General features: G+C 45.7%; 1 protein-coding gene and 1 long non-coding RNA gene across 5 annotated transcripts in view; one reads left to right on the forward strand and one right to left on the reverse strand.

The window, feature by feature from the left end:
- The window catches only part of LOC135906038 (uncharacterized), a 90,723-nt gene that overhangs the window by 11,419 nt on the left and 53,153 nt on the right, over positions 1–26,151 (reverse strand). For 2 of the 4 annotated variants that reach the window (XR_010565608.1, XR_011515403.1), the window contains one exon: positions 23,475–23,564. This is a non-coding gene — a long non-coding RNA (uncharacterized lncRNA). Of the gene's footprint in view, positions 1–23,474; positions 23,565–23,806; positions 23,899–26,151 lie in introns of all 4 variants that reach the window. The other 2 variants (XR_010565606.1, XR_010565605.1) reach the window with 2 other exon arrangements.
- Positions 8,264–24,771, forward strand: LOC135906021 (antimicrobial peptide microplusin-like). Its single transcript, XM_065437167.1, has 5 exons — positions 8,264–8,423; positions 8,619–8,680; positions 17,459–17,548; positions 22,545–22,571; positions 24,608–24,771. Exons 1-5 carry the CDS (start codon positions 8,342–8,344, stop codon positions 24,683–24,685), a joined length of 339 nt encoding a protein of 112 aa, XP_065293239.1. The 5' UTR covers positions 8,264–8,341; the 3' UTR covers positions 24,686–24,771.

Here is a 26,151-nt window from a genome sequence, read left to right on the forward strand (position 1 = left end):
CCAGGACGAGCGGTGGACGGGGCAAGCTGTCTCGATGGCGAAGCTAAATTCAAGCAAAATGAAGGACAGTAATTACCAGTGTATAACCAATTCAGTTCACTTCGTGGTTGTGTGATCTGGAATGTAATGTAAAGAAGTTGGCCTGGACTCTGAGCGACTCCTCAGCTAAGCCTTCCGCTATCATCGTTCATCCCCGCATTTGAAATAAACACCTCTCATCGTGACTGTATTGGTGGAAGATGCTGGGTACCGCAGTGGAATCCCGATGACCAACAAGAGCAGCGCAGCCTCTGGAATTCACGGTGACAACACTCGGCCTTCTTCCGGCCGCTCCTGGGCAACATTACAGGGAGCCGCTCTGAGTTCAGGCCAACGTTGTTCTCCTCTTTCCCCCGTCGGCCAATGTAACGTAACAATATAGCTGCCCGTAGGGTCTTTTGAAAACGTTTGAAAATCTGAAAATCGCTTTCAAGACACTACTTTAACAACGTGCAATAATGGTGTGTAAGCAGACTGATGAAAAAAAAGAATTCACCGACAATTACGATACTCCTAATGCGAATTACGAGTGCAGCTATATAGGTGTTTCGAATTTGCGATATATTATGGCGAAGAGTTTGATTTTGAAGGACAAGGCGCTCTCGGCGGTCGCGCTGAGCCTCTGCCCGGGCAACTCGTTTAGCAGCAGCGTCAGACGAAGCCTTTCTACCGGTTGCGTCGCTCATTGTTCAGAAAGAAGGCGTAAACGCGGGAACGCTTGCCTCGCGCGGAGCGCATACTCTAGCGGCGGCATCGCCGCAGGCGAAGTAACGCATGCGCAGTGGGTCCGAAGCCCACGCCAGCGCATTGTTTCCGCACTGGCCACATATGCCTAGTCGTGCCGGTACTCCGCTTTTCTCCTCACCGTTTTCGCCATACCCTCCTCCACTTTCCGCCTACTGGTTGCGCTGCACCCTCCTCTCCGCTTTCATCCTTGCGTCTTTCATCCCCAAGCTGCGCTCGTTCGCTCGGTTAAAAAATTATGGGGTTTTACGTGCCAAAACCACTTTCTGATTATGAGGCACGCCGTAGTGGGGGGCACAGGAAATTGTGACTACCTGGGGTTCTTTAACGTGCACCTAAATCTAAGCACACGGGTGTTTTCGCATTTATTCGCTCGGTTACGCCGAGAACGCCGACGCTCGCCGCAGGAACGGGCGCCTAGGAGCTGTGCTCTAAAAAGATAATATGGATGCAGAGCAAAACATGTAAGGAACCGATAATGCGTTATTGCATTCTCAAAATTATTATTCATAACATTACAAGCATATATGAACACCACAAAAAAAAAAGAAAAGCGGGCTATCAATTGTTTCCTGAAAGGCACACCATGCCCACAAACTTGAAGAAGAGAGAAAGAAAAAGGAAGAAGAGGAAAAAAGTTGGTTAAATGCCAGTCGTTTAACGCTTCAAGTGATTAACATGTGTAACCATAAAGAAAGAAAGTTCCACGTGGGTGTTAGCGTCCCTTTATCGGCCATAACAGGGCTGAAATTAAATCATGTGGTTTTACGGGCCAAAACCACGATCTGATATGAGGCACGCCTAAGTGGGCAACTTCGGATTAATTTTGACCAACTAAGATTCTTTAACGTGCACCTAAATATTTAAGCACACGAGTGTTTTTGCATTTCGTCCCCATCAAAATGCAGCCGCCGTGGAGAGATTTGATCCAGAGAACTCGTGCTTAGCAGCCCAATACCATAGCCGGCACCACGGCGGGTGCCAAGCAATACCAAGCAACCACGGCGGGTGCCGTAACAAGGCCCAGCGTCCGCATCTTGCAACCGTTGAGGCACCGTGTCACAAAAAAGCGAGGCTCAGCGCCACACCATCACAGCAGCTGCAAGGGGGAAACCCTAGAAGATGAGGCCTTTGAAATATCTGCGCGCACGCGTAGGCACTTTGTTGGCACCTTTAAAGGCTCCAGCTGTGTGGAAAAAAAAAACTTGGTTCGACCCAGAGGACCATTGGTTAAATGTTAAGCCACAAAAAATGCAAGGCCGTGTTCTTGGCCTGTGCCATTATCGTAACATCTGACGGGCGCTTCGAACTGCATGCAATGAGGTGACGCACATGTGATGTATGCAGTCATTAATAGTGCATACGTTAGCTATTGTCGGATATTTGCCTCGGTCAGGCTACGAACGTATGTAGCAGTTCTTCTTACAGTCAGAGGCAAATAAGAAATGACTGTCACCTCTCGTAAACACGCTGGTGCCCGTCTCCGTTTCATTGTTCGCAGATTTCACAGAGGTCATCACAAAAATTTTCAACAGGTCTGTTACGTTTTCTTCGCACATCACCATACTTTCGAACACGTTTAATCACCCGCCGCGGCGGCTTAGCAGCCATGGTGTTGCACTACTAAGCACGAGGTCGTGGGATCAAATCCCGGCCGCCGCGGCCATATTTCGATTGGGGTGAAATGCAAAAACTCCAGTGTCCTGTGTATTGGGGGCACTTTACAGTCACCCCGATGGTCAAAATTTATCTGAAGTCCTCCCCTATATGACGTGCCTCATAATACTATCGTGGTTTAGGCACGTAACACGCCAGAATTCATTCATAACATGTTTAATAGTCGCGCTTGCGTCTTTTCTACTCTGTTCGTCTCACTTGCACAAGGAGCCGAAAAGTCACTGCAAAGCGGAGCAACAGGCCGTGTAGACCAGAAAATCCCATTTTATTATAGCGCGTAAGTCGCATTGCTAGTGATGTCAGCAATATCGCCTTTTCGCCGCTTCGCTCCATTACAAATTTGAGGTTAATCAAAGAGCTACGATTAATGCGTCCCTCACTGACATGTTTAAAATAACCGGCAGGAAATGGTGCAGGTCAATTTTGGTGGTCAAGATTGGAGCAATCTCGGATCTCATTGCACATCTGCGTCGGGCTCTCAGTGCCCAAAAAGCTAGCGCAGCATTGCGAAACCAGTTACAGCACTTCGCACTGTTAGATGTGCTAGGTCAATCACAGGAATAAGTTTGTTTCATGTGCAAGTGCTATCATTTATGTCGTTGAGTTGACTTCTGGCCAAAAGTATGTGCGTCCGGCAAACAGGCTTTGTATTGTTTAAGCGCATAGAAAACCAAGGCAAGAAAGTAAACATACACAAGCACTAGCTTCCCCAAATGCTTTAATGGAAACAGGACCACGATATTTATAAGCATACATATTCCACTCATTCGAAAGCAAGATTGGATTGCCATCTGCGCGAGCTTTTTTGTTATGGGTTGCTAGCTTTTCATGCTATGCGAAATGGGGTGCAGGTAAGGTACAGTAGGTAGGACACAAAGCTACATAAGAAGGCACGAACTGCGACGTACATACAGCAAGAATGAGACACATCTATCGTAACATCACATGTTTCTTCTATCCTGTTAACACGTAGTCCTCAAAGAAGTATATCCCCGTGAAATATGGTTATGTCAATTGATGTGTCCCTTACGGAAAGGAGAAATGGAAAAAGAAGAGAGAAATTGTAGTAGAAAAAAAAAATCAAAATTTTCTAAAAAAATTTTCTTAAGGAATTGATAGGGAAGTGAAATATGGGGCGAAAGCCACAAATCTGACGGACAGAAGCGACATGGACAGCACACGAAAAACGTATCAGCGTTGATAGTCGACAGACGACAAGCTGCTGCTGTGGGGCTGAATGCAAAAGATCTCGAGTGGTGCTCAGCGCTTGCGACACCCTTCGCTGTCGTACCACCCCGGATGCTGAGATGCAAGAGCTTGCAGTGGGAACTTTATCTCAGCAGCCTCAGCACAGGCGTCAGCGTAGCACTAACGTGACAGGTATACTGTGTTGTTGCCCAGATATCCGTTGTGCGCTACGGTTGCATGTTTTTTTTCTTCTCAGCAGGTTCCTTAAAGTGCAGCACCGACACAGATACGTGCAAGATCATGTTTTGTTTTGAATAGAACACCACGCCGGTTAATGAAACATAGGTAGGAACACAGACGACTGGTCGGCCACGTGCGTGCCGGCCCAGAGGTTGCTGGCACCCGTAAACTATACCGTGGAGACTCGTATAAAGGCCGCACCCTTGTACGGGCCGCACCCCCAACTTGGCAGCCCGAAATTTGAAAAAAAGAAGTTACTTCGAAGAAGCAATTGCGTTCGGTGATCCGATGCCGGGCGCGCGCATCGACATTTTCGCGCGCTGCGCACTTCCGCGTGCCCCTACTAGATGGCGACAGCTGCACGTTTACCTCTGGTGTAATGGTACATTGGGGGAACCGGGGTGTGCAGTAGTAGTTGGCGACGCCGACACCATTTTGACCAAAAGTTTTGGTCCCCTGTGAGGGCTGTACCTCGTCAAAACTGTGAAAAGTAAGAGCGGCCATTACACGAGTTTATACAGTAGTTTTCCGTGGGTCGGAGCTTCAGTGGGCCAAGATTCCTGCATCTCGACAACCATCAGGACTCTAGTGCCACTTACGCTAAACATTGGAGTCACTAATGAGATGAAACACCCTTAAATACGTTGTTATATTCAGTGTAACAATTGTTAAACCACCGTGATGTTTGCGCGGGAGTAACATGACAAGGTATAGGTCAGCCAGTGGGAGCGATGCCGCAGTGCATACGCCTGTGTATTACAGTGCCTTAAAGGGCACTCCCGGTTTGCATTCGTCAGCGCATTGCTTGAAATGGGGTGGCATTCTGGTCGCTGAGCGCACTGCGGTTCATTACGCCAGTACACATGCAAGAACTAAAAAAAAACACAAAAAAATGCGACAACGTTTTTAAAGATTAACAAGAACCTTGGCGTTTACAGAAGCTGTCCATCGATGGCGATGTTATGGGGTAAATGTTTGATGTTTTGAAGATAGGTGAATTAAGCAATGTTGTCTTCTTCTTTCTCTATAGCTTGGTTCTGAAAATTTGTGAGTCCGTCAATCGAGTTGCATCGACTGAGAAAATAAAACGTCACAATCTACGCAGCAATCGTTGACAGTCGGGATATATATGTAGGGCGCATCGCCAACTCCAAGCGTATGCGATGCGCCCATCAGGACCCCGAGTACCATGAGTTGGAAAACACAAGGCGACGACTTGGCTACAATCCATTGGAACGTTTCCCCAGGGAGACAGCGAGGTTCGAGTGGCAGTTTGTGGCAAACCCGTTTGGTGCCACGTGTGGGGTGTGGGATCGGGTGTCAAACCACGAAGTTACGTGTAGGTGTCTTTATTCAATCAATGTAGAAATAGTCATACAAATCAATGTAATTGTAAATAAAGTCATTCCAACACAGCTTCGCTGGTTATCCTCCTTCACAGAGTGGAAGGGCGCTAAATTTTTTATTTCCTGTTGCGTTACCTATATAGGCTGTCTTATAAATTTCATGCTTCCGAATAAACCAGTTTTAATAAGAGCATTGGCCTGTCTCGGTTTTCTCTCGTGTGGATTGTCTGGGATTTATTACATGCTCGAATAATTTCCGAGATCTCTTTATTTAAGTTATTTTAAGTTGACAAGGTCTCAGCCATTATATTTTCTGCCTTGAACATTCATTTAGTAGCGTGACCTACAGGAACCGGGTCTACTGCGCGTGACCCGTACTGTGCGTATGTGTACTCTTTGAATGCGAAGGCATTATATGTCTCATGAGGCGGAAAATCAGGCGCTTTCGGCGTTGACGCGGCCACACGATGGTCTAAAAAGTTTACGATAACGCTTGACCTTTGGTGGGAGTCGAATCTGAGACCTCTGGTGCTAATTAAAGCGAAATTAATTAAAGCACAGTTAATTAACGTAGAGTTAGCTAAGGTATTCGAACTCGCTACCTTTGTTGGGAGTGGATACCTCGACCTTTGGTGGAAGTCGAATCCACTACTTTTGGTGTTTATCAAGGTGAAGTTAATTAAGGCACATTGTTTTAAGGCAGAGTTAATTAAGACACTAACCCATTACCTTAAATTTCTTGGGAGTCGAACCGTCAACCTTTGGTGGGAGTCGAACCCACGACCTTTGCTGTTAATTAAGGCGAGGTTAAATTAAGGCGACTGAAAGAGCACAGCCGTCGCGGCGGTATTCGCAGTGGTTTCGCATTCACCCACGTAGGTATAACTAAGGGCCCCTTGATTTTTTTTTTTAAATTCTTTGAGATCTGCCGTCCTGTTCTTCGTTTACTCTTTCCTTCGCTTCTTCCTATCTTCCATTTATATGTTTCTCTCTCCTCCTCTTTCCTGAAGAGTAGCCAGTCATTGTGCCCCATCTGGCGGCAGTTGCCAGCATGCTCCTCGCTTTCCCTTTCTCTCAGGAGGTGTATACATCTTTTCAAAACAAATAATAATAATCCATAAGAAGTATGCAGTGCCATGGGAATGAAGGTTAACCGCCAGGAGCTACCGCCGTTGTTCACTTGCTAAAACTGACCATGTTGCACGCACTCCTTCGATACGCTCAGTTTTAGCGCGACAGCTCTGTCACGGATATGTGTTTTGGTGCTGATGGTAATGAGCCTAACCAAAAAAAAAAAATGCAGACACCACGTATTTTGACGCAAAGTGAAGAACATAGACCACAGAGCCGTATGCCGTGCCACTACTTGTTCATTACACTACTGCGTGCTTCACTGGCGCAGCTGTGCAGCCGAGGCCGAAAACCACGAAAGCTCGCCTCAAATGGAAGCATAATATCCCAGTCCCATCAGCAACACACCTCCCCTTTCCCCGCCCGCCCCTCGCTCCAGTCAAACTTTTCTTCCATGATGGTGAGGGCTTGTCGTAAACAGACGTGTCGATACGCGCGGAGTGAGAGTAGGTCGCCATACACATATCGCTCGGAATGTCGCAAGGGAGTGTGACACTGTTTACAATATACGACGATTACACGTATCATGTCACAGACATACCATCATTGTTATTGGAGAAGTTCAACGTCGGCGCCAGTCGCTGTGAACGTATGGAGACTGTTATGGTAACGAACGGTGTCCTGGGACGTTGGAACGTTGCCGAATTACCGCGCTATGACTGTGCACGCATATTGAATAGTGTAGTCTAAGCCTTGGTTAAGTTATTCTCTACTCCTCAGTCATTAATTTCTCCATTGTTTCCCCCCTTTCTTTGCTCGTTTTGTTTAGTTTTTTTGCATTGCTTAGGCACTGGACTTCATTTTTGATGATAGGGATAGCTAGCCAAAAGGTGGCCTTTTTTGCCGTAGTTTAATCGTTTAAAAAACAGCAACAACGAGTGGCTAAAGAGCAAATGCGTTTGCAGGTTTCTCGTTTAGCCCTGTGGACTCGGTATGCTGGCCATAATACGTGAATGCGTATAATGTTTTCAACGGAAACTGCATTGACTAAGCCCTCGGCAAGAGCATCCTCACTGAGTTCCAGCGCCTAGCATTTACGGTATGCAGCTTTTGAAATTAATCCCTTTAGTCACCGTGTGCAGATTTGCGAGCACGAATTGTTTCCCTATTCTGTCCAGCCATGGTAATGGAAGCACCATATTATACCGGAGCTACGGGATAAATGACATTCGGATTACCCAATGTTACTCCAGTTGACTACAGACTGCAGGGTACTGATACTCGTAACCGCTTTAATAAAGCCACTACCATGTTTCACTCAATGTTCGACCACCGCGTTCCGTCACTAAAGGTTGAAGTTCTAGTTTTTCATTCCTCGTGAAACCTGAAACCATTAACTCTTACATGCAATTTTGCTCGACGATTGAAGTCTCTCTGTGGAAAAAAATGCCACATCACTGATTATGCGCTAACTCAAATTTTAGTTACTCTGTAATTACGAAGGCTCACTAGAATATGTGAAAAGGATCTACCTACCATCTTCGCTTCCATTCAAGAGAGGCTGCAGCATTTTCGAATAAAATTATTTGACTTTGACACAGTTTAATTGACAGTGCATCGTAATTCGTGACTAAAGAGGCCCGTTTTAGATGAAAAACTGCTACAGTGTAAAATTACACAGTGTCCTCGTGCTCCATAGTGTCCTCGAACGTTGGTTCAGGAAATCTGTTTCGCTCTTTGCGCGCTTTCTTGTCAGTGCGAAAGCCGAGCCATCTTCTATGCCGGTGCATAGTCAGGTTTGCTGCCGTTACTTTGACCGGACCCTTTGCTTTTTGTTTGTTTCTTTCTATGCTTCTTTTTTTCTTTTGCCTGTGCAAGCCGCTGAGCGCACGCGTTTGGAAGCGTCCCTATCGCCAAGCAACGGTGGCCTCTCTAACTAGCGCAACTGATGACGCAAACGAAGTGGCGGTATAACAGGGCTCACTTCGCAAGCGTCCCGCTTCCATACCGCTGAAGACGATCTACAAAAAAGCACCATGAAAGTGCTGCTTTTCGCATTCCTCGTGATCAGCACGTACGGATTTTTCTCGGCCTCTGCTGAAGATCCAGATTTGTGCTGTAAGTTGAAGTTTTGTTTTTTCTTTTCTTTTTCGTAAATCGAATCTGCACGGAGCTGAGTCACTTCAAGATATCTTTCAAAGTCAGAACTGAAGTTCATGCTATGTGCTCGCTAAGTCGTGTACGTAAAAACAAATCCTGCATTTTAGCTATTTTCACCTTGTTTTTTTTTCTTCCCTTTTTCACATGGTGAAGCTTTCGACGATGTCAAGCTTGGAATTATATTGAGGTGCATCAGGGAGAGAGCCTGGCTTATGGTGAGTTGCCAGTTCATGATTATGTTTCCTCTTCACAATTGTAGTTAGCGCTTTCTATTTACTCGCGGCCTTTCAACCCTGTAAAAAGATACTTTTTATTAACTTTTTATGACATGGCGTTAGAGGAGAAGTTTGCGCCTTTGGGCGGAACCGACCACGCCTCGTCATATGGCAAACGAAAGGAAGTCGAAAAATGTGGCGAAATACACTGAAAACAGTCAAACAGCATGAACCCAAAGTTCTTCGCGTGATTACAGGAAGCCAGGGAAAATAGTCACAAAGGAAGTCGCAGAAGATTAGGAACTGTTTTTATTACTCTGCTATACCGAACTTTAAGAGCGCCACAATGTTGCGAAGCTTTTCGTTGTCTTGTGTACTTACAGCTAGTATTTTTCATCATGAAGTAATAATAAATAAATAAATAAATTAATAATTTTAATCAGCGAGAACCTTAATTGTCGTTTGAATCACTAACATATCTATTACAACGTTGTAAGGCACCTCAATTACCTCCGAATCAAACATTTGTTTCATGCTCAGCTTTGCCTCGTTGGTATTTCTGAGAAAAAAACAAAAATTTGGAGGACGCTTAAAGGGACACTAAAGGTTACTATTCAGTCAACGTGGACTGTTGAAATACCATCACAGAAACCTCGAAACGCTCGTTTCGTGCCAAGGAGAGACTTATTTTACGAGAAAATGCGTTCTGAAGCGTCCGCGTACCTGTAGCGCAGTTCAAATCGCCCGCCCTCCGATCGAGGAGTACTGACATCATGGTCTCATAGTGACGTTGCGCCATCGGTGAGTAGAACGGCGTCCGCAGACGGCGCTACGGCTTTTCTGCGCAAAACGCAAACGCGCGGCCAGAAACAGAGCCAAGACAGAGCCGACAGCAGAGCGAAAGCGGGAGTATGGTGGCTAGCGGAAGGAGAAACGAATTACGTCCCACATTACGTCCCACGGCACACGGAGAGTCCGTTTTCGTTAAACTATAGGCTGCGGCGAGCTCGCAGCGTGGTCGGCGTGGTCTGTGAGAAGTGACGAGCCTTTTCGCACTCGCAACTGGGCATAAAAAAGTGCGAATCGACGCAAAACTCGGCCTAGAAACGTGCTTCGCCACAGCCAGGGCTCAATACGACCCAAGCTGGCATGACCCAGACGTCGTTTCCTGCACCGCCACCAGGCGCCGCTACTATACCTCAAACTCCAGCGCAAGACTTCCATAAGCTGGTACTTCATTCTATGACGCAAACTTTGACGCTCGTCGCAATGGGCCCTGACACCGACAGATTGGCTCACGATGGTGGGCTCAACTTCAGCGATTTGAGCACCGACGAGCGCGACCTGCTGCTGAGGGCTCGCACTGCCGGCGTCGTTGCGTACTACGACGGCGGCCTCGACACCGACTCTCCGGAGCGGGAAAGCAACGAGGGCTTCCCACGACATCACATGGACGTTGCATTCTCGCTGCTTGTTCCAAATGAAAGTTTCGCGAGCCAGCAGAACCCTCACAGCACGACGCGATAACGAAAGTACTGAAACTCCAAAGCGCGCGCGGCGCAGAGTCGAGCGCGCAGAGTCGAGCGAAAACGAAACCTTTCGAGCACCCATATTACTGAAGGGTAACGTCAAAATGTTATTTTTTCTTAGAATCGAATAGACGTAGACAAGTAGCATTTTTTCCCGTCTTATAATCGAATGAAATGATATTTTTAATACGAGTAGTTGAGTATTAGTAACACAAATTATGAGGAGTCCTTTCGTCATCGGGCTAGTACCGGAATGTCGCTGGGGGGTCTCAAATCGTGTCATGCATTTACCTCAATTTCTCGGTTACTAAAGCTCTGTTCGCGATTAAATTGACGCCTTAGACTTTCTAGAACATTGCTCTACCACTTTAACTTGAGTTTCTGGTAACCTTTAGTGTCCCTTTAAACTTCCCCTTTAAGAGTGGAACGCGACAGCATTCAAAGACCCCCGACTGCTTGTCACGTTTTCTGGCAACTGGAGCGTATGTAACCGTAATGTTTACCAGGAAACGCTGACCGCCAAAGCTACGCACGAAGGTGGGCTTTGTGGTAGAAACGCGGCCTCGTGCGTGCGCCGCGTTGCGACGTTTGCAATACGTCAGCTGGACGTATTGCAAAGAACCGGACGCGCCGCTTCGTGGCCCCCAAGACACCAGGGGTGCGATCTTGTACGCGTTCCAAAATAGAACGGAGGCGGTCCGTTCCACCGAGCCGCACACGCTTGGTCAGTTTGAACGGTGTCAAACGCCATGACGTCAATTGTGAAGTAATATCTGCTGTCAATCATTCCGTGTTGTCTGCTATCGGACGAACGCAACGGAACGGACCGCCATTTTCGTGACGGAAAGAACGGACCGCCTCCGTTCGAGTTTGGAACGCGTACAAGATCGCACCCCAGCGCTCCGGCGCGCGCAAATGGCGAACGCCTCGGCTGGTCTGTGAATGGTAGAAATGCTGGAAAAGGGGTTTCTTTAAGTTTTCGTTTAACAGAATTATGATTTTTCGTATAGTCAAATTACAATCCCAGAGCTTTCGTGTTTGTAAGTTGTGTGTAAGCCTTAGCTTACGATTTTTCCACGTATATTAGCTTGATAAATTCAATTACTTCAGTAAATTCCGTGTGTCACATGGAGAGCCTGGGTATGGGTGGTTCGAAAATCTTTTTGCGAAACAGGATTTTCTGCGAGATGGACTGCTTAACGCTATCGCGTTGAAAGTGCGCGAAACATCCAAAATACGAAATAGATGCGCGCTCGCGCGCCGCTTCTCAAGCGCTCTCAAGCGAATAGCCACGGGTACACGGCTTTACTAGCGACAGCAGCGCAATACAGGGCTTCACGCTATGTAATGGTCGCGGCATCATGAGAAGACGCCGCTGTCGCATTGACAACCATCCGCGAGGGCCTACACGCAAACCAACCACTGACGATCCTCACGGATTCCCAGCAGGCCTGCCGCAACTTCCTACAGGGAAGAATTGGAAGACCTGCTGCACAAGTCCTAGCCGGAATACTCAAGGAGGACCCTGAGGACTTCGCCATCCAAACCATCATCTGGATACCGGGCCACACAGGCATCACGGGCAACCTGCAGGCCGACAGAGCAGCTCGAGGATTTGTACATAACCGAGCACTCAACACGCCGGCTGCAGAAGACCTGGACCCTGTCGACCTCGAGTATTCAGCAATCGTCAACTACCACAGAGGGCGTCATCTGCTATATCCACCACCCCATCGAAATCTAAACACAGAGGATGCCGCTGCCTGGCGTAGGCTCCAGACAGGCACTTACACGAACTTACACATATTACATAGGATACACCCCACAGCCTACAGGGACGAATGCCCGTGGTGTGGGGCCACACCAACCCTATACCACATTACGTGGGAGTGCGCACTACACAACATAGAACACCCAGACACGAACACCACGAGGGAGCAATGGGAGGCACTGCTGTCCAGCTCGGCCCTCGACGACCAGCTCAAGCTGATAAAGAGAGCTGAGAAGATGGCAAAAGCCAGCGGAGCCCTGGACTAAGGGCCCCGACCATTCACTGTTTTTTTTTATTATTATTTTAATAAAGTTTATCTATCTATCTATGACAACCGTAGCGGAGCCGCAGTGAGGGGGGAGGGGGGATTTCGAAGCCGGGAAACCGTGACGGCGCACTTAGGACTAATTTTGTGCACTCATCTTGTTCTGTAGATAGGCGCCCAGAACGTATGTTCCTTTTGTTCCATTTAGCTACAGAAACAAGCCTTAAGCAGGCTATGTCAATCTAAGGCGTTTTGGCCGATCTGTACGGCCAGCATATGCTGTTGTCGATTACGTAAATCATTGTTGCTTGACGTGTCAGTGCGTAAATAATAACGGTAGATCTCAAGGGTACCACGCCATGGTGACCTGCTCTTCAAGAAGAGAAGTCATACCCTTCACGAATGATCAGAAGGCTAAAATGGTCCTGGCTCTGGGGGCGGCACACGACGACAAGAGGGAGGCAGCCAAGCTATTTCGGATGTGGCATTCTGTAGGATGCCCTATACTCCGTCAACAATACTTATACTCCGTTCCATACATAGCTGTCAACTCTGTAGAGGCTAGAGATACTTCTTTCAGTGGCTTCGTTCGCACTTGTATATAGTTCGAGCTTTTTTGGCCGCAATTGTGCGCAACTGCTTTTTAAGGTAGGCTCAGTATTAAATGAAACAAGTTTTATTCCTTAGAGACAGACACACTGGGGTATACGGCTGCTAATGCGTTGTTTTAGATAATTGTTATTTTTGTTGCTCTTTTCGGGTTTTTTATTTGCAACCAATGGCGAGGAGCCTCACGGGCATGCTCGCGCGAGCAAACGCTGTTGGCGCGCAGCGAAGCGTGGACGGAACGCGCGGAGAGATCACTTTTCTTGACCGAACTTCTTGCGTAGCTTCCGCAGCGTTGACTGCTATGTACGAAACGGAGTATAGAACGTACGAAGTCCTTTGCGAGACGGGTAGCTTCACAAAAAAGCGACAGAGGACTGTGGCGGTAGTTCAAGAAGCGGAAACGGATGTTCCACTTCTTGCCGACTGCCGCTACTATCTCTAGAGCTTTTTTTTTTTTAAATCTTCGTCCAAGTTAACTGGGACATCCGGTTTAGAGATATTTTATAATCGTATAATTTAGAGGTTTTAAACACATTATGTTTAGTGTATAAGGGACCAGTAGGTAGCAGGCTCGGGTGTCTAGCAGGCTCGGGTGTCAACACCTTGTGTTGCAGTCACGCCAGTTTGCTGTAGTTTGTGGTTATCTGCCCCATACAGTATGAAAGACGCGAATGAAAATTAGCATAATATATTTCCCCTTTGAGCCCAACTAGAATTAATTCCTTTCAATATGTAGAGGCAATCAACTGATTTGTCTAATTAAATTGTAAGCTTATAAACGTGTGCGTTCCAGGACATTGTTTATTCGAAGCAAATGCCTAAAAAATTTTTTCTAATGCCACGTGTAGCAGAGCAGTTCCATGAGAATTTAGGGTAAGTTCAGAACAACTTTTGTACGAGGTCAGGGGCGACGCCCCGTCTACTATAGTCATGGAATTTGAACAGTGAAATATTGTGATTCACACAATCAAATGCTCTTCAGAGACAAATAAATAAACCCATAGTGAAAAGATGGTTTTGCACGTTAAAGTATCATTCTGGATTAGGAATAATTTGGCAGATTTTCCTTTCTGGAAGCCATATTGCGAATCATTGATTACATGATATTTAATAAGAAAGTTTGCAAGCCCTGTATCAATAACATCCTTGAAAACTTTCGATGAAATGGGCAAACCAAATATCGGTTGGTAGTTCGCTATCTCACTAACGGTTCCACCTTTGTGAACAGGGATTATACGTTCTAGTTTAAGGTCAGAGGAAAAAATAGCTGTTTCTAACTTTTGGTTAATTATAAACGTGATAAAACCACATGATAAAACCCACATGCTTAATAGGGACTGTGCTCCGGCCCCCTAACCTAGAGGCCACATTGTTTTGAATTTTCCGAAATGAGGTTTGTGAGTTCTTGTGCAGTAACCGGAAAGAGAACAATTCCATTGGCCACTTTTGTGTGAACTAATAACAGTGTGTCAGTACAATCGCGACGTGTATTTGGAGACACGTATTCGCTAAGATTGGAAAAGAACTCGTTGATTTCTGTTAGGGCGTCTATATGCGTCTTGCATTGAGCGAAAGCTGTAATATTAGTCTGACGCTTAGTTTTATAGTTATTAGATAAATTGTGAATTTCCTCCCATAATTTTCTTAGAATGTTGTAGATTTTAGCAAACAGGGACTGATAGTAGGAAAACTTTGCCTTTTTTAAATGAGCGTTTAATTTATTGCGGTATGATATGATTTATATAGGCAAAGCAGCATCACGCGATTGAACGAATGTATGGTACAATTTGTATTTCGGATATTATTGTGTTATGCAAGCTTGTTGTAATCCAAAGTGTAGAGGATCCGATTCCGGCGCCGCCGCCGTGAATGTCTGCACAACGAGTGGATGTTTGTGTTTGTGGCGCGGGCCTCCTCGGCGTGGGCACGTACAATAAAGGCTCAGTTTCACCGCCGCTTGGCTGCTCGCCGGATGCTCTCAAAGTTCGTTCTCTTCTCTCTGCGCGCGTCTTTCTATAGCGGACGCATTTCGCGCCCCGTTACAAAGCTTGTGTATTCTTTTGCTTTCTCTATATATTACTGAGTGCCAAAGGGAAGTGTTTTTCAAAGCAGGCATTAATTTTCTTCTAAAGGATACGGGAAGCTTGATTGGTGTGACTAACGGTTCATACGCTATCCAACGGTATAGTTTCAGCGTCGGAGTAAAAATTCTTGAGCGAAGCAGAGCTGATGCCGCGACAACTCTATTTTTCTGTTTTTTTGTGCCTTTTGGACGCTACAGGTCGAAATTTAAAAATCGCTAGATGATCACTGATATCAAGGGAACAAACGCCTGTTAAGCACTGGTCACAAAGTACGTTGTGATATCGATATCGAGAAGGCGTGGCGGTTATTGCCAGTAATATTAGCATGCAAACGTAATTAGATTTCTGCAGGCAAAAGTGCGAAGGATGGTTTCAGAATGTTCACTGGATGCATCGGCACTGAGCATGTTAATGTTTGTATCGGCAATTACTAAAAAAAATATGCGTGCGTTGAGCGAAAACTAGGCATGAAAGTTTCCACAAACTCAAAGAATTCGGATTTTATGTCGTAATGGGGACCCATATTCTGCTGCAATAACCACATTCTTGGGACTTACTACTATATACACTCTACAATGGGTGTAATACAAGTTAAGTCATTAAATACGTCGCAAGTAATGTAATTTTGGATGTACAAAACAATTCCACCCCCACGGTTAGCGCACCACACGATTCCACCATAATTATATCCTGGTATTTTCCGTGGGCTATCAATCGTAGAAAGCCAGGATTCTGTGAATAATATAGCATCAACTTTTACCGATAAGCCGTCGAAGAGCATGCACAGCTTGTGCATTTTATTTTTAATGCTGCGAGCATTCAAGTGAAATACACTGAAGTAGATGACACCTTAAATTCTGTGAAGTTGTCAGAGTCGTAGTACGTACTTACATTCTGGCTTGGCATGCCATAACTTAAATTTATTAACTTCTACGCTAAAATTAGCGTCAGAGTTTAGACACCTCTAGTCACATCTCATACAGTCGAGCGCGATTTGAAGGTTATCGCGCGAGCGTCGACCGGGAACGCGAACAGCGCCATGGCCCAGAATTCTCTGCCGAGGCGAGGGCGGTATCAGGCCTGCTTCCCTCACTCTTTTTGCTGTTTCTTCAGCAGCCGTCACTCCCTGCTGGGCTAACAGTTTCTTTTTCTTTTGTTTTGGTTCTGCGAACAGGCAGTGATCGCAGTGCGCACGACGTATTCTTCGGTATTATCTGAAATTGGACGTTACGAAGCTGTGTCTAGCCTATGTAACGTCATTGCTGCTGAGCCAGGAAGAATGGGTGACCAAGAACATTAGCTTAAGCCCGCGAAGATACGAGGTAACCAAGTCCACACTTTATCGCAACAAATGGAAATCGTAGAATAGAGAGAAAGGGCGGTGAGTTTGTCGCGGGGTGATGGTTGTTGTATGTAACAGCGAACGAGGGAGAGAAGAGTGCGAAATCATGATTTTTCCTGTCCCGAAACCGGCCGCCAGGTGCCTGGAGTGCTGGGCGGGTTGACGCTCGCGCGATAACCTTCAAATCGCGCTCGACTGTACATGGAATATAAGCTGCGGCCAATAACTCAAGGAACATTGGACTGGACTGTGGAGCACTGAACTTTCGCAATCAAAGTCGAAAATTTCGGTGCAGCTCTACTGCAATGTAGATCAAAACGGCCCATGCGACGTGTGTATAAGACATAACAAAGATTCGAATGAGCGGTGAGGTAACGCGCTAGTCAAAAATTACGGGCTCGCTCCAGGATATGGAAAATTTTTGCAGGCCTTATCACTGGGAGCAGTACCTTGGGCTTCAGTTGCAGTATCTTGCGCTTCAGCAAGCAGATTGACATTAGATAAGATTATAGCACTGAGCTTGGTCAGTTGTCGAGCTGGCATTATTGTTTAAAAACACATTTTTGTGTTTTACGAGCCAGTGCTGCGATTTGATTATGTGGAATTCCACAGTGGTGGATTCTGGAATAATTTTGGCTGCCTAGGGTTTTTTAATGTGCACCTAAAATCAAGGTATATATGTGTTTTTGCCTTACGCCCCCATCGAAATCCGGCCGATGTGGCCGGCACTGAAACCTGCGACCTCGAGCTCAGCTGTGCAACGCTATAGGAATGAATGTTCTCTGTGGAGTAGGCACAACCGCAAAACTAATTATCATTGCATGGCAGAAGTTCAGCAACCTTGGCTCTTATAGTCTTGTCTTATCTAATGTGCCTCCCTATTCTGTGGCCTAGACGTTGAATTTATGGCCCGTAGTCAGGCTATAGCATCTCCATTCTTGTTCCCCCTTGCTAAATTTTTCGTTTTCTCGTCAAGCTTTTATGAAAACTTTATCGTTTTACTAGTCTAGTTTGCCACTTAGTTAATGTGTTTTAAGGACTGAGATACAGGTTTCGCATTATTATGTGTCCAAATTCCAACTTAATGAAGTTGAACGCTTCGTAACAACATCCAGGTGGGAACATTGTAGTAAGATTCAAAATGTCCCTATATTAATTTTTTTCTGTCTCATTTTCAGCTGCGCAATGGCCTTGACCACCTTCTACACGTCTACCAGTGCCAGAGTGACACCTGTGCTTTCAACAAGATCTGCGATGAAGGAGCCGTCGTAAGGAAGCGTGGCGCCTTACTTTGCATGCGCTCATACACCGACCGCCACCGCTCGATCAAAACGCTGTGTACATTCTCTGTGGCGTGTGCACTTTAAACAGGGATTAAACGCGAGAGCGCACCCTTTGGTGGTCGTTCTGCGCCCTGCGATGACATGCTGAGGTGCTGTATGGTTTCAGGAGAAAGGCACCAGTGTGGTGTAATGCTCGCGTGTCTTTGAACCTCGGCCGTACTCCACGGTGCAGGAAGAGCCAAAGGACGCTCGCTCGCGATTAGTCAGCTGCCGATTACATACGAGCTCATTCGGGCACGCAGTTACAAAGCGCGATCCGCTGCTGCCGTCCATGTTTCTCGGTACTAACAAAAATTGCAGCCCTTTGCGAAAGCAGGAACAGTGCCAGTGACGCGAGTTCACAGCAAAGATAAAGTTCGAAAGGACGGTGCTGCGTTGATGGGTGATACCGACGTTGGATACCTTGTAGTACGGATTGCCTGTTGTAGTAAGAACTCCAATTTACCAGGTTGGCCAGGGACTCGGAGAACACCTGAGTGTTCATCATTTATTAGGGCTCAGGTAATCCCTGAGAAATTATCATTAATACAGACGTTCATAGATAGTCTATAGAATCAGCACATTGGTCTGAAGCGGGCACTCCTTGGTACTACCTCTTCGTGGTTGAAATACGAGTCAGGGTTCCCAAAATAGAACAAGGTTAAATCCAGCTCCACCGCCATCATGAGCCCGGTCAAGGCCTGTCGAAGAATTCTCCAAAGCGAAGCGCGCAACGCCGCACATGCAGCCTCATCGGAAACTGGCTCACGGAGCCACATGCGATGAGAGGATAGACTGGGGATCGAGTCTTACATGGGAGGACAACGCATTGTGCTAATTCCTGCTGGTATTACATATTTGGTTGGTTAATACTTATAAATGTTAACGAACAACTTGTTAATGACTTTTATTTCTGTGTTCTATATTGGTTTGTTGAAATTAAAGAAATAAAGGAGATCTAGGGCGTTGTAACGTAAAGCTTTTCCAAACTTCTCTATTCCAATTCTGCAATCAGCCCTCCCCGATTGGTCAAACGTTTTTGGGCCACCCGCACTTTACCTGTCTGTCACGCGACGTCACGCAAACCACGATAGCTCCCCATCTGATATGACGTGTACACTGATTATATGTGGTTCGACTGAACAAAAGAAAAATAGTTATTTCTGATTCGACGCCTTTTCGCCGTTAGCCCTCGGCTATTGGTCAAAAGTTTTCGGGCTGCATCCACTTCACCTGCATATACGCGACGCCACAAAAGCACGAAAACTGTCCGCGTCAAAGTGACGTGCATCTGTTGAAGGTGCATTATTATGCCGAACAAAACTGAAATTTTCTCGAAATAGCCGCAGGCTGCCCCGTTCTGAAAGGAATAAAATATGGCTGCCGCCGATCGCTCCGGCACTGGCTACTCGCACCTGGCGGAGAGCATGGGTTTATTTGCGCACAATAAAACCTTTTGCGTGGCCGCATAACGTTTTCGAGCACTTTCGGCATGTTTACGACCACTCTCAGCCAACCTTTCTTTGCTGAGGATCCTTTTTAGCGGCATTTTTAACCTTCCGTTGCATGCCACCGCGATTTTCGACCAGCCCTTCACTGCAAGCTAAGTAAGGCGAAACGGACCAATCGCAGACGCCGGTACCACCCTCTTCATCCGGTTATCGATTTTCAGCGCACTGGCTCGGTTCCATCGAATCCCTCTCCACTTGAGTGTGTTCCTCGCCTCTTATCAGCCAATTAGATATCACGAGCCGCTCAGTGTAGGCAATGTTATTCGTTTTTAAAGGAACAAAAGTGACCTCTTATAAACGAGGAGACCGTTTGATTGGCCTGTTTAAACAACACTACGGGTTACCCTCCGATTGTTCTGTCAGGGGTTACGCAAATTTGACATCAGGAGATTGTAATATAAGCAAATTGGATAGTCTTACGTTATAGGGCCTCTAATCACCTCAGTGTGCTGATGGCTGCTCCTTTACACTTATATGTGCAAAAATGGAAATCTAAGAAGTATCTATCAGGACAAAAAAGACATGATAAAAGTATATAAGATGGCAAACAGCTTCCTCGACATGTATTATCCATCTGATAGACCGTCTACATATATTTTTAGGTTGGCTGCACAAGGATCTGTGGATGTAGACGTAGTGTGACTGGCGCGGAGAGAGAGAGGGAGAACGCGAGAGAGAACAGAGGAAGAAAAAAGAAACAAATGCAGATTCAAGCTACACATTAGAATCTGTGGGAAGCAAAGCTCTAGGTAATCGGTTAATTGAATCTCATAAAAATAAATTCCGTTAGTAGAATTGTGTTTTCTCATCATATGCAACGTATAGCCTTTTGCAATTTCCAATTTCTGAGTGCATGCACCGCACAGACCACAAGTTTAATGTCATGCAATGCTTATATTTATGCGCTTCATGGCTGACAAGCTACATAGACTGAGCAAGGTCAGGTTTCCGCCTGCGACACCAGAGCCGGTTCCTACCCTTGCGGACAGATTGTGGGATAGACGGTAGCATCCTGACTCTTTCCGTTGGCGCGGGCGCCGCAGGCATTTCAGTTTTTGCGATGGAAAGTGCGACCACGTGATATCGCACGTCACGTGCGCAGTATTTCTGTGTCGTTCAACTGGATAACATCCTCCGCAACATGAAAAGCCGCAACTTGACCACGATATAAGATATTCAAACAGTTTGCAGAGGATAAACAAGCGCGCAAGGGTCGCCGCAGTCAAATCACATATCTCTTTTTCTTTTCTGCATGTATTCTTTTTGATACGCGTCACTCGGCAAATCGTGTAGCCCTTACGTGTGCAGTGAGAAAGCTTTGAAAGCCCGCTCTACGTTGCCTCCTTTCAGTATGAAGTGCGCTATGAGAAGAGCTGATGCATAAACTTTCGGTCAAGGTCTTTTATAAACGCGGCAAGTGCGATAGTCTGCCTGCCGGCAGTAAAAGGGTCCAGATCATGGGTTTTTTTTTTTTTCCGTGATTTCTATCCGCGGTCTGCAAATCACTGAAGTGGCCTCATGTTGTAAGGACGGTAGTAATATGAGCAGTTCCTATTACGAACTCGGTTTTGTCTGTTTTTCATACGGCCTTTGCAAATCTCCGCGCTTTTACCACCTAACGGCCGTTTATTATTGTGATAGATATGATGTTCCCCTATACTAATTGGTACGAAGCGCTTTTCATTTAGGGAAAACAAGAAAAGGAAAGGTCGGAAGCACGTGTTTCTTAGTTGTTTTTTTCTTTCTTTCTTTTCTGTAACATGCGCATTGACACGCCAAGAAACGCACAACATAAATTCCACTAATACGATTTGTGTTTTTCACCCAACTATATAAGCGTATATCTCAAGCATGATGCTGAGGAAAATCCTATTGCTGGCCTGCGAAGCCCGCTTGACGCTTGTTATCGCATCTTTCTACATGCTCGCCTTGATGTTCCCGCCGCGAAAATATGTGTTTTGCGTAAATCAATTTCTGTAAACCACACTCATATGTGCACCATGCCGTTTCTTGAAAATTCCGCGCCCTGCTCATCAGAATACAGTGCAAACGCAATGAGCAACAACAGAAACAGCACGCGAATGAAAAGAGAGAGAGAGAAAGAGAGAGACAGATAAAAGTAACGCAAAGACAGGGAGGTTAACCGATTGATATCGGATTAACTAGATAACTAGCTCTGGTTAGTTAACCAGTGCCGTTTGGCTACGCTGTACTGGAGAAGAGGAAAAGGGGGCGCGAAAGATGAGAGAAAAAGAAGGCAAGACTGAACAATATAAAACTGTGCGGGCGCTGTGACAGTCTGTAAAGGCGCCGCATAGTGGAACACAATGCCAATGTGTAGCAAACGCAATGTATTCAAAGCGTCAACGGAGCGCCGACGCGTCCCGTTTTTTTACAAAGGCGGCACTCTGGGAGACAGGCATCTTACTAAGTTCAGCAGCACCGCCTGACCGAGGTTGCCTGCAGTCTATGGCGAAATGTGAACACCGCGAGAACGAAGGCGGTGTTTGATGTTTGTCGAGATAGCAATGGTCGGGAGAGCTGTGTGCAGAGAAAAGTACGACACATAGGTAAACATAGTTAAAGCTTCCTCTTATATGTCCCACTGATTCCACATTATATGTACGGGTCTATTCGAGTTTTATTGTTTGATGGCGGAGAACAAAGGCGCCCTCACTGGCACTACTTTGTTGGTGAAAGTTCCGTGACACATAAGTGAGCATGCTGTGGCGCATATTCAATTCTCCAAGAACGGGGTAGTCCAATCATACCGGGTGCTTCTACGAAGAATGTAAGCAATATTTAAAGATAGTCGTTCTGAAATAGAAGAGTGGTTCATTCGGAGACATGCCGTCAGCAGTGGCGACCACGAGGGGATGGGTGATATGTAGTAATTAGCAGCCAGAGTTTACAAATAGGCAAATGCCAAGTAGCTGAACAGAACAAAGATAAGGCTATTTGCCGTCGCTTGGAGTTGAAATTATATGCTCAAATTATATTTTTAATTCCGCACAATTACATAATTGGTACTAATTAAATAATTAGTACCAATATATATATATATATAGACAGATTCTAACCTACTTTATTAAAACTCTTCCTTGGGCTAGTTTGTTGATGCTTGAATGAGTAAAGGCAAGGCGCAAAAAACCAGGAGTGAAGAAGGACATTCAGGCTTGTCACATGCTTCGCACATTCAGGAACGAGTGACGAACAAATGTCACTCGCATGAGCTGTGTTTAGTCGCAAAAATGACAAAGAGAAACGACCAGAGCGACTAAAGAAAGAGACTGACTGCGGGTGCAATCTCCAGCATATAATAAAAGTTTGTATCTTTCTCTTAATGCTAGCGCAATGTATAGAAACTCCCGAAACTGGGTCGCTTAGTAGCGCCTTGAATCTATTCCTCATCCTATATTTTCTTGTTTCAGACAACTGCCTTGGAAAAGTATATGAAGGTAAGTACTTCTTAAAGACATTACTTTGTTGCACTGTTTACTAGGGGCGTCACAATATTCCACATTTCGAATACGAATCTAATAATCTTGGCTATTCCACTCATATTCCAATCGAGTGACTATTCAAATTTTCAAATGATCTATTATCTTGAAATGTAAGGGATATGAGCCTCCGTGGAAAAAAAAAACTTTGCGAGGGAGGTCTGTTGAATTATTTGTCCGGAGAAGAGCCGTGGTTGTTGCGCGGATAACGCAGTTACTGATTGATCACATAAAGTAGACAACTACTGTGAAATAATTTCTAGTTATGGTATATGAATGCCTCGCGAATCGATTGTCTCAGTTTACGAGAAGCTAATTATTATTTTCAGTTTCCCCTTGTTGGCATCCCTGTAAAGCAATATGCAGCGCTGTAGTATTACACTATTCTCCTTGAGCGAGCACAACAGTCTACGTGTATTTGACGAGGCGCTGTTTCAGTGTTACATTTCTGTAGAGCGAAAGTGCATCAGATAACTGAAAGCAACGCGCTATTCAGTGGGCTGTCCGTGTACAGTTGTGAATGGTATTACGTGCATGTATTAAGTGATGTAAACAAGTCACTCTTTACCAAGTTGAGCCCATGGAAATTTTATAGTTTACATTCTTCAGAAATGAAAGAAAGAAATCGTAATTGGATTAGCCACTCGAAGGTCCCTTTTCTCGAATATTTATTTTCCCTTCCGCTTGTAAATTTTAGTATTCGGCAACCTATTTACCTTTCGTTCTGACGAGCCAAGCTCAGTGCATTGCTCGTTACTTTACTCTTTTAGGACAGTGTAGCACTTATAGGAATAGCAGATAGTGTAGAAAATGTAGAAATGTAGAAATGTAGTGTAGAAAGCTGCGGTTCTGGTTAATTACCTTTTTCTTCTGGACTTACATGCACGCGTTCGACGGGCTCCGTGGATGCCGGCTACTCTTAGCATTGGAGAGCTTGTATCTTCATAGTACCTGCGCAATAATTATACTGCTTTGTCACTGTACAAATACTATTTATTGACGTAGGAAATTGAACTAAATAAAAGGATGACGTGTTATATTCAATCTGTATAGTTTTTTGCACTATAATGTTTTTTTTTTCGTTTTTATTCTGTAGGTTAATTTGAACCCGAAAAATATTGTGCAGTCATACGTCGAAATGCTATCCTTATCTAGAGTCGCTATGATGACATGCGTATCTGAGGCTTGCTTACTTGTCGGTAGATTGTGGGCACGACCACAGCCGTGCCTGGCTCTCGCTCGAACGCACACCCCGTGGTACCGTACTCAAAGATACTCCGGTGTGCTAATGGAAATAAAACGTGGCAACACCCATGAGCTTACAATAAAAGAAATCGAGTTTATTGGCAATCAAATGAACGCCAACTCTAAGGTAAGCCACAACCTTCAATCACTAGCTCACTGGCGTTAACATTGATGGCGGCGCAAAAGGGAGGTGTCGGCTAAGAAAAAAAGCCGAGACGCGTATCTGAGTTTTGAATTCGCTTCCACTTTCGTCGCGCGGCGCCACCGGAAGATATCCTCCACTTAATGGCTCGACCAATCACCGCGATGTTCCAGGGTCACCTGACTGTCGCGACTGCAACCGCGATGGGGCAACTGGAGTTATGAGAGACGACTGGTCTCTCCGAGGCAAATGAGACGTCTAGAGGACGAAAGCTATTTTCAGAGTAGGCCTGCGATCTACAGCAGCGCGTTACCTGCCTCGCGGTTCCTTCGATTCGCGCAACCTTGTCGTCTGGTCACACGGACATTTTCAGCAATCTTTCAAGCACTGAGCGCATGCGCCATGGCTTCACGATCACATGAGAATTCACTCGATACCCGTGCTTTGTTCTCACTGTGCGCGCGCGATTAGCATTCTCGAGCGTAATCGAAAATGTATTCATTCACAATTTAACTATTTTAGCAGCATCTGAGGTGTTGGAAACACTTTGATGTAATAGAAGATGCTATTATTACGCTGCTAATGGTGCGCTTTGTTCTTTTTATAGCCGAAGCCCCGCAGAGAGTTCTGGGTAATCGCTCAGAAGTGCGAGAAGGAGCTGCCTCCGGACGACGAGACCGTTTGACCACACTGTGCTCACATAGGCCAATCGCTGCCTGCGACCAAGCTCTAAGAATATCTATAAAATCGCCAGTTATTGTTCCGCTCTCATATTGTGCTTCAATACTGTCATTTTGTCTTTTTCCTGACGTCACGCATTTATACTGTACCCTACGTTGCCACTCGTTTATCAGACAAATATGTAGCCGCGTACAATCTCAAAAGAAAAGCCAAACTGGCATTTAATTAGAAATTGCTCCACAGGTTGGAACTCAAACATTATTTGTGGATGCATGTAAAGATTTTCCTTCTGCATCGCCGTCATGGTCGGAGTACTCTCAATTTTCCGCATTGTTGTTAGGGCTACAGTGCGTCATGAATGCAAACTATAGTTGTTAGCTATTACATTGAACGGAACAGTTATCTTGGACCCCCCTCAGCCGCAATGCCAAAGCATTCTCGCTTTGGTGCATCGTAACGTGCTACACTAAGTTGCAGAAGACAAAGATAATGATAAATAGCAGGTCAAGGGAACAAGAGTTCAAGACCGCCAGTCAGCCTCTAGAGTCTATGAAGGAGTACGTTTACCTAGGTCGATTACTCGCAGAGAACCCTGATCATGAGAAGGAAATTCACTGAAGAATAAAAATGGGCTGGAGCGCATACGGCAGACGTTGTCAGCTCCTGACTGGAAGCTTACCATTATCAATGAAAAGGAAGGTGTACAATCATTGCATTTTACCGGTGCTGACACATGGGGCAGAAACTTGGAGACTAACAAAGGAGCTTGAGAACAAGTTTAGGACCGCGCAAAGAGCGATGGAACGAAGAATGCTAGGCATAACGTTAAGAGAGAAAAAGAGAGTGGTTTGGATCGGATAACAAACGGGTATAGCTGCTATTCTAATTGACATTAAGATTTTAAAAAATGGAGCTGGGCAGGTCATGTAATGCGTAGGTTAGATAACCGGTGGACCATTGGGGTTATAGAATCGGTGCCAAGAGAAGGGGAGCGCAGTCGAGGACGGCAGAAGACAGGGTGGGGTGATGAAATTAGGAAATTCACGGGCGCTAATTGGTATTGGTTGGCGCAGGACAGGGGTAATTGGAGATCGCAGGGAGAATCCTTCGTCCTGCAGTGGACATAAAATAGGCTGCTGCTGCTGCTGATGATGATGATGCTGATGATGATGCTACTGATGATGCTGATTGTAAACGTGCTACACGTATGAACATACCAATGCTCATATATTGACTACAAATCTCTGCGTTGTCCATCACAGTGGACAATGGATAGCCTTAGTATAATGGAGACTTCTATTGTAGAAGGTTCGTGACGGCAGTGCAATCTTGCACTTCCTGTAAGACATATTTTGTCAGACGCACATGGGGACAGTGGAGGGAGCCCCGCGCAACCTCAACGGGGGGGCGCACTGGCAAGCACGAGGATTAGTGTGCCGTGTACTCCCTTAAGGGGCTTGATCTCCCGCT

Source organism: Dermacentor albipictus, chromosome 1, assembly GCF_038994185.2.
Source record: "Dermacentor albipictus isolate Rhodes 1998 colony chromosome 1, USDA_Dalb.pri_finalv2, whole genome shotgun sequence".
Lineage (NCBI taxonomy): Eukaryota > Metazoa > Arthropoda > Arachnida > Ixodida > Ixodidae > Dermacentor > Dermacentor albipictus.

Bases quoted from the DNA above. Each gene is read 5' to 3' on its own strand.
- LOC135906021 (XM_065437167.1), top strand. From the start codon at position 8,342: ATGAAAGTGCTGCTTTTCGCATTCCTCGTGATCAGCACGTACGGATTT. The intron at 8,424-8,618 runs GTAAGTTGAAGT...CACATGGTGAAG, and splicing joins TGAAGATCCAGATTTGTGCT to CTTTCGACGATGTCAAGCTT. The intron at 17,549-22,544 runs GTAAGGAAGCGT...TTCTTGTTTCAG, and splicing joins TCTGCGATGAAGGAGCCGTC to ACAACTGCCTTGGAAAAGTA.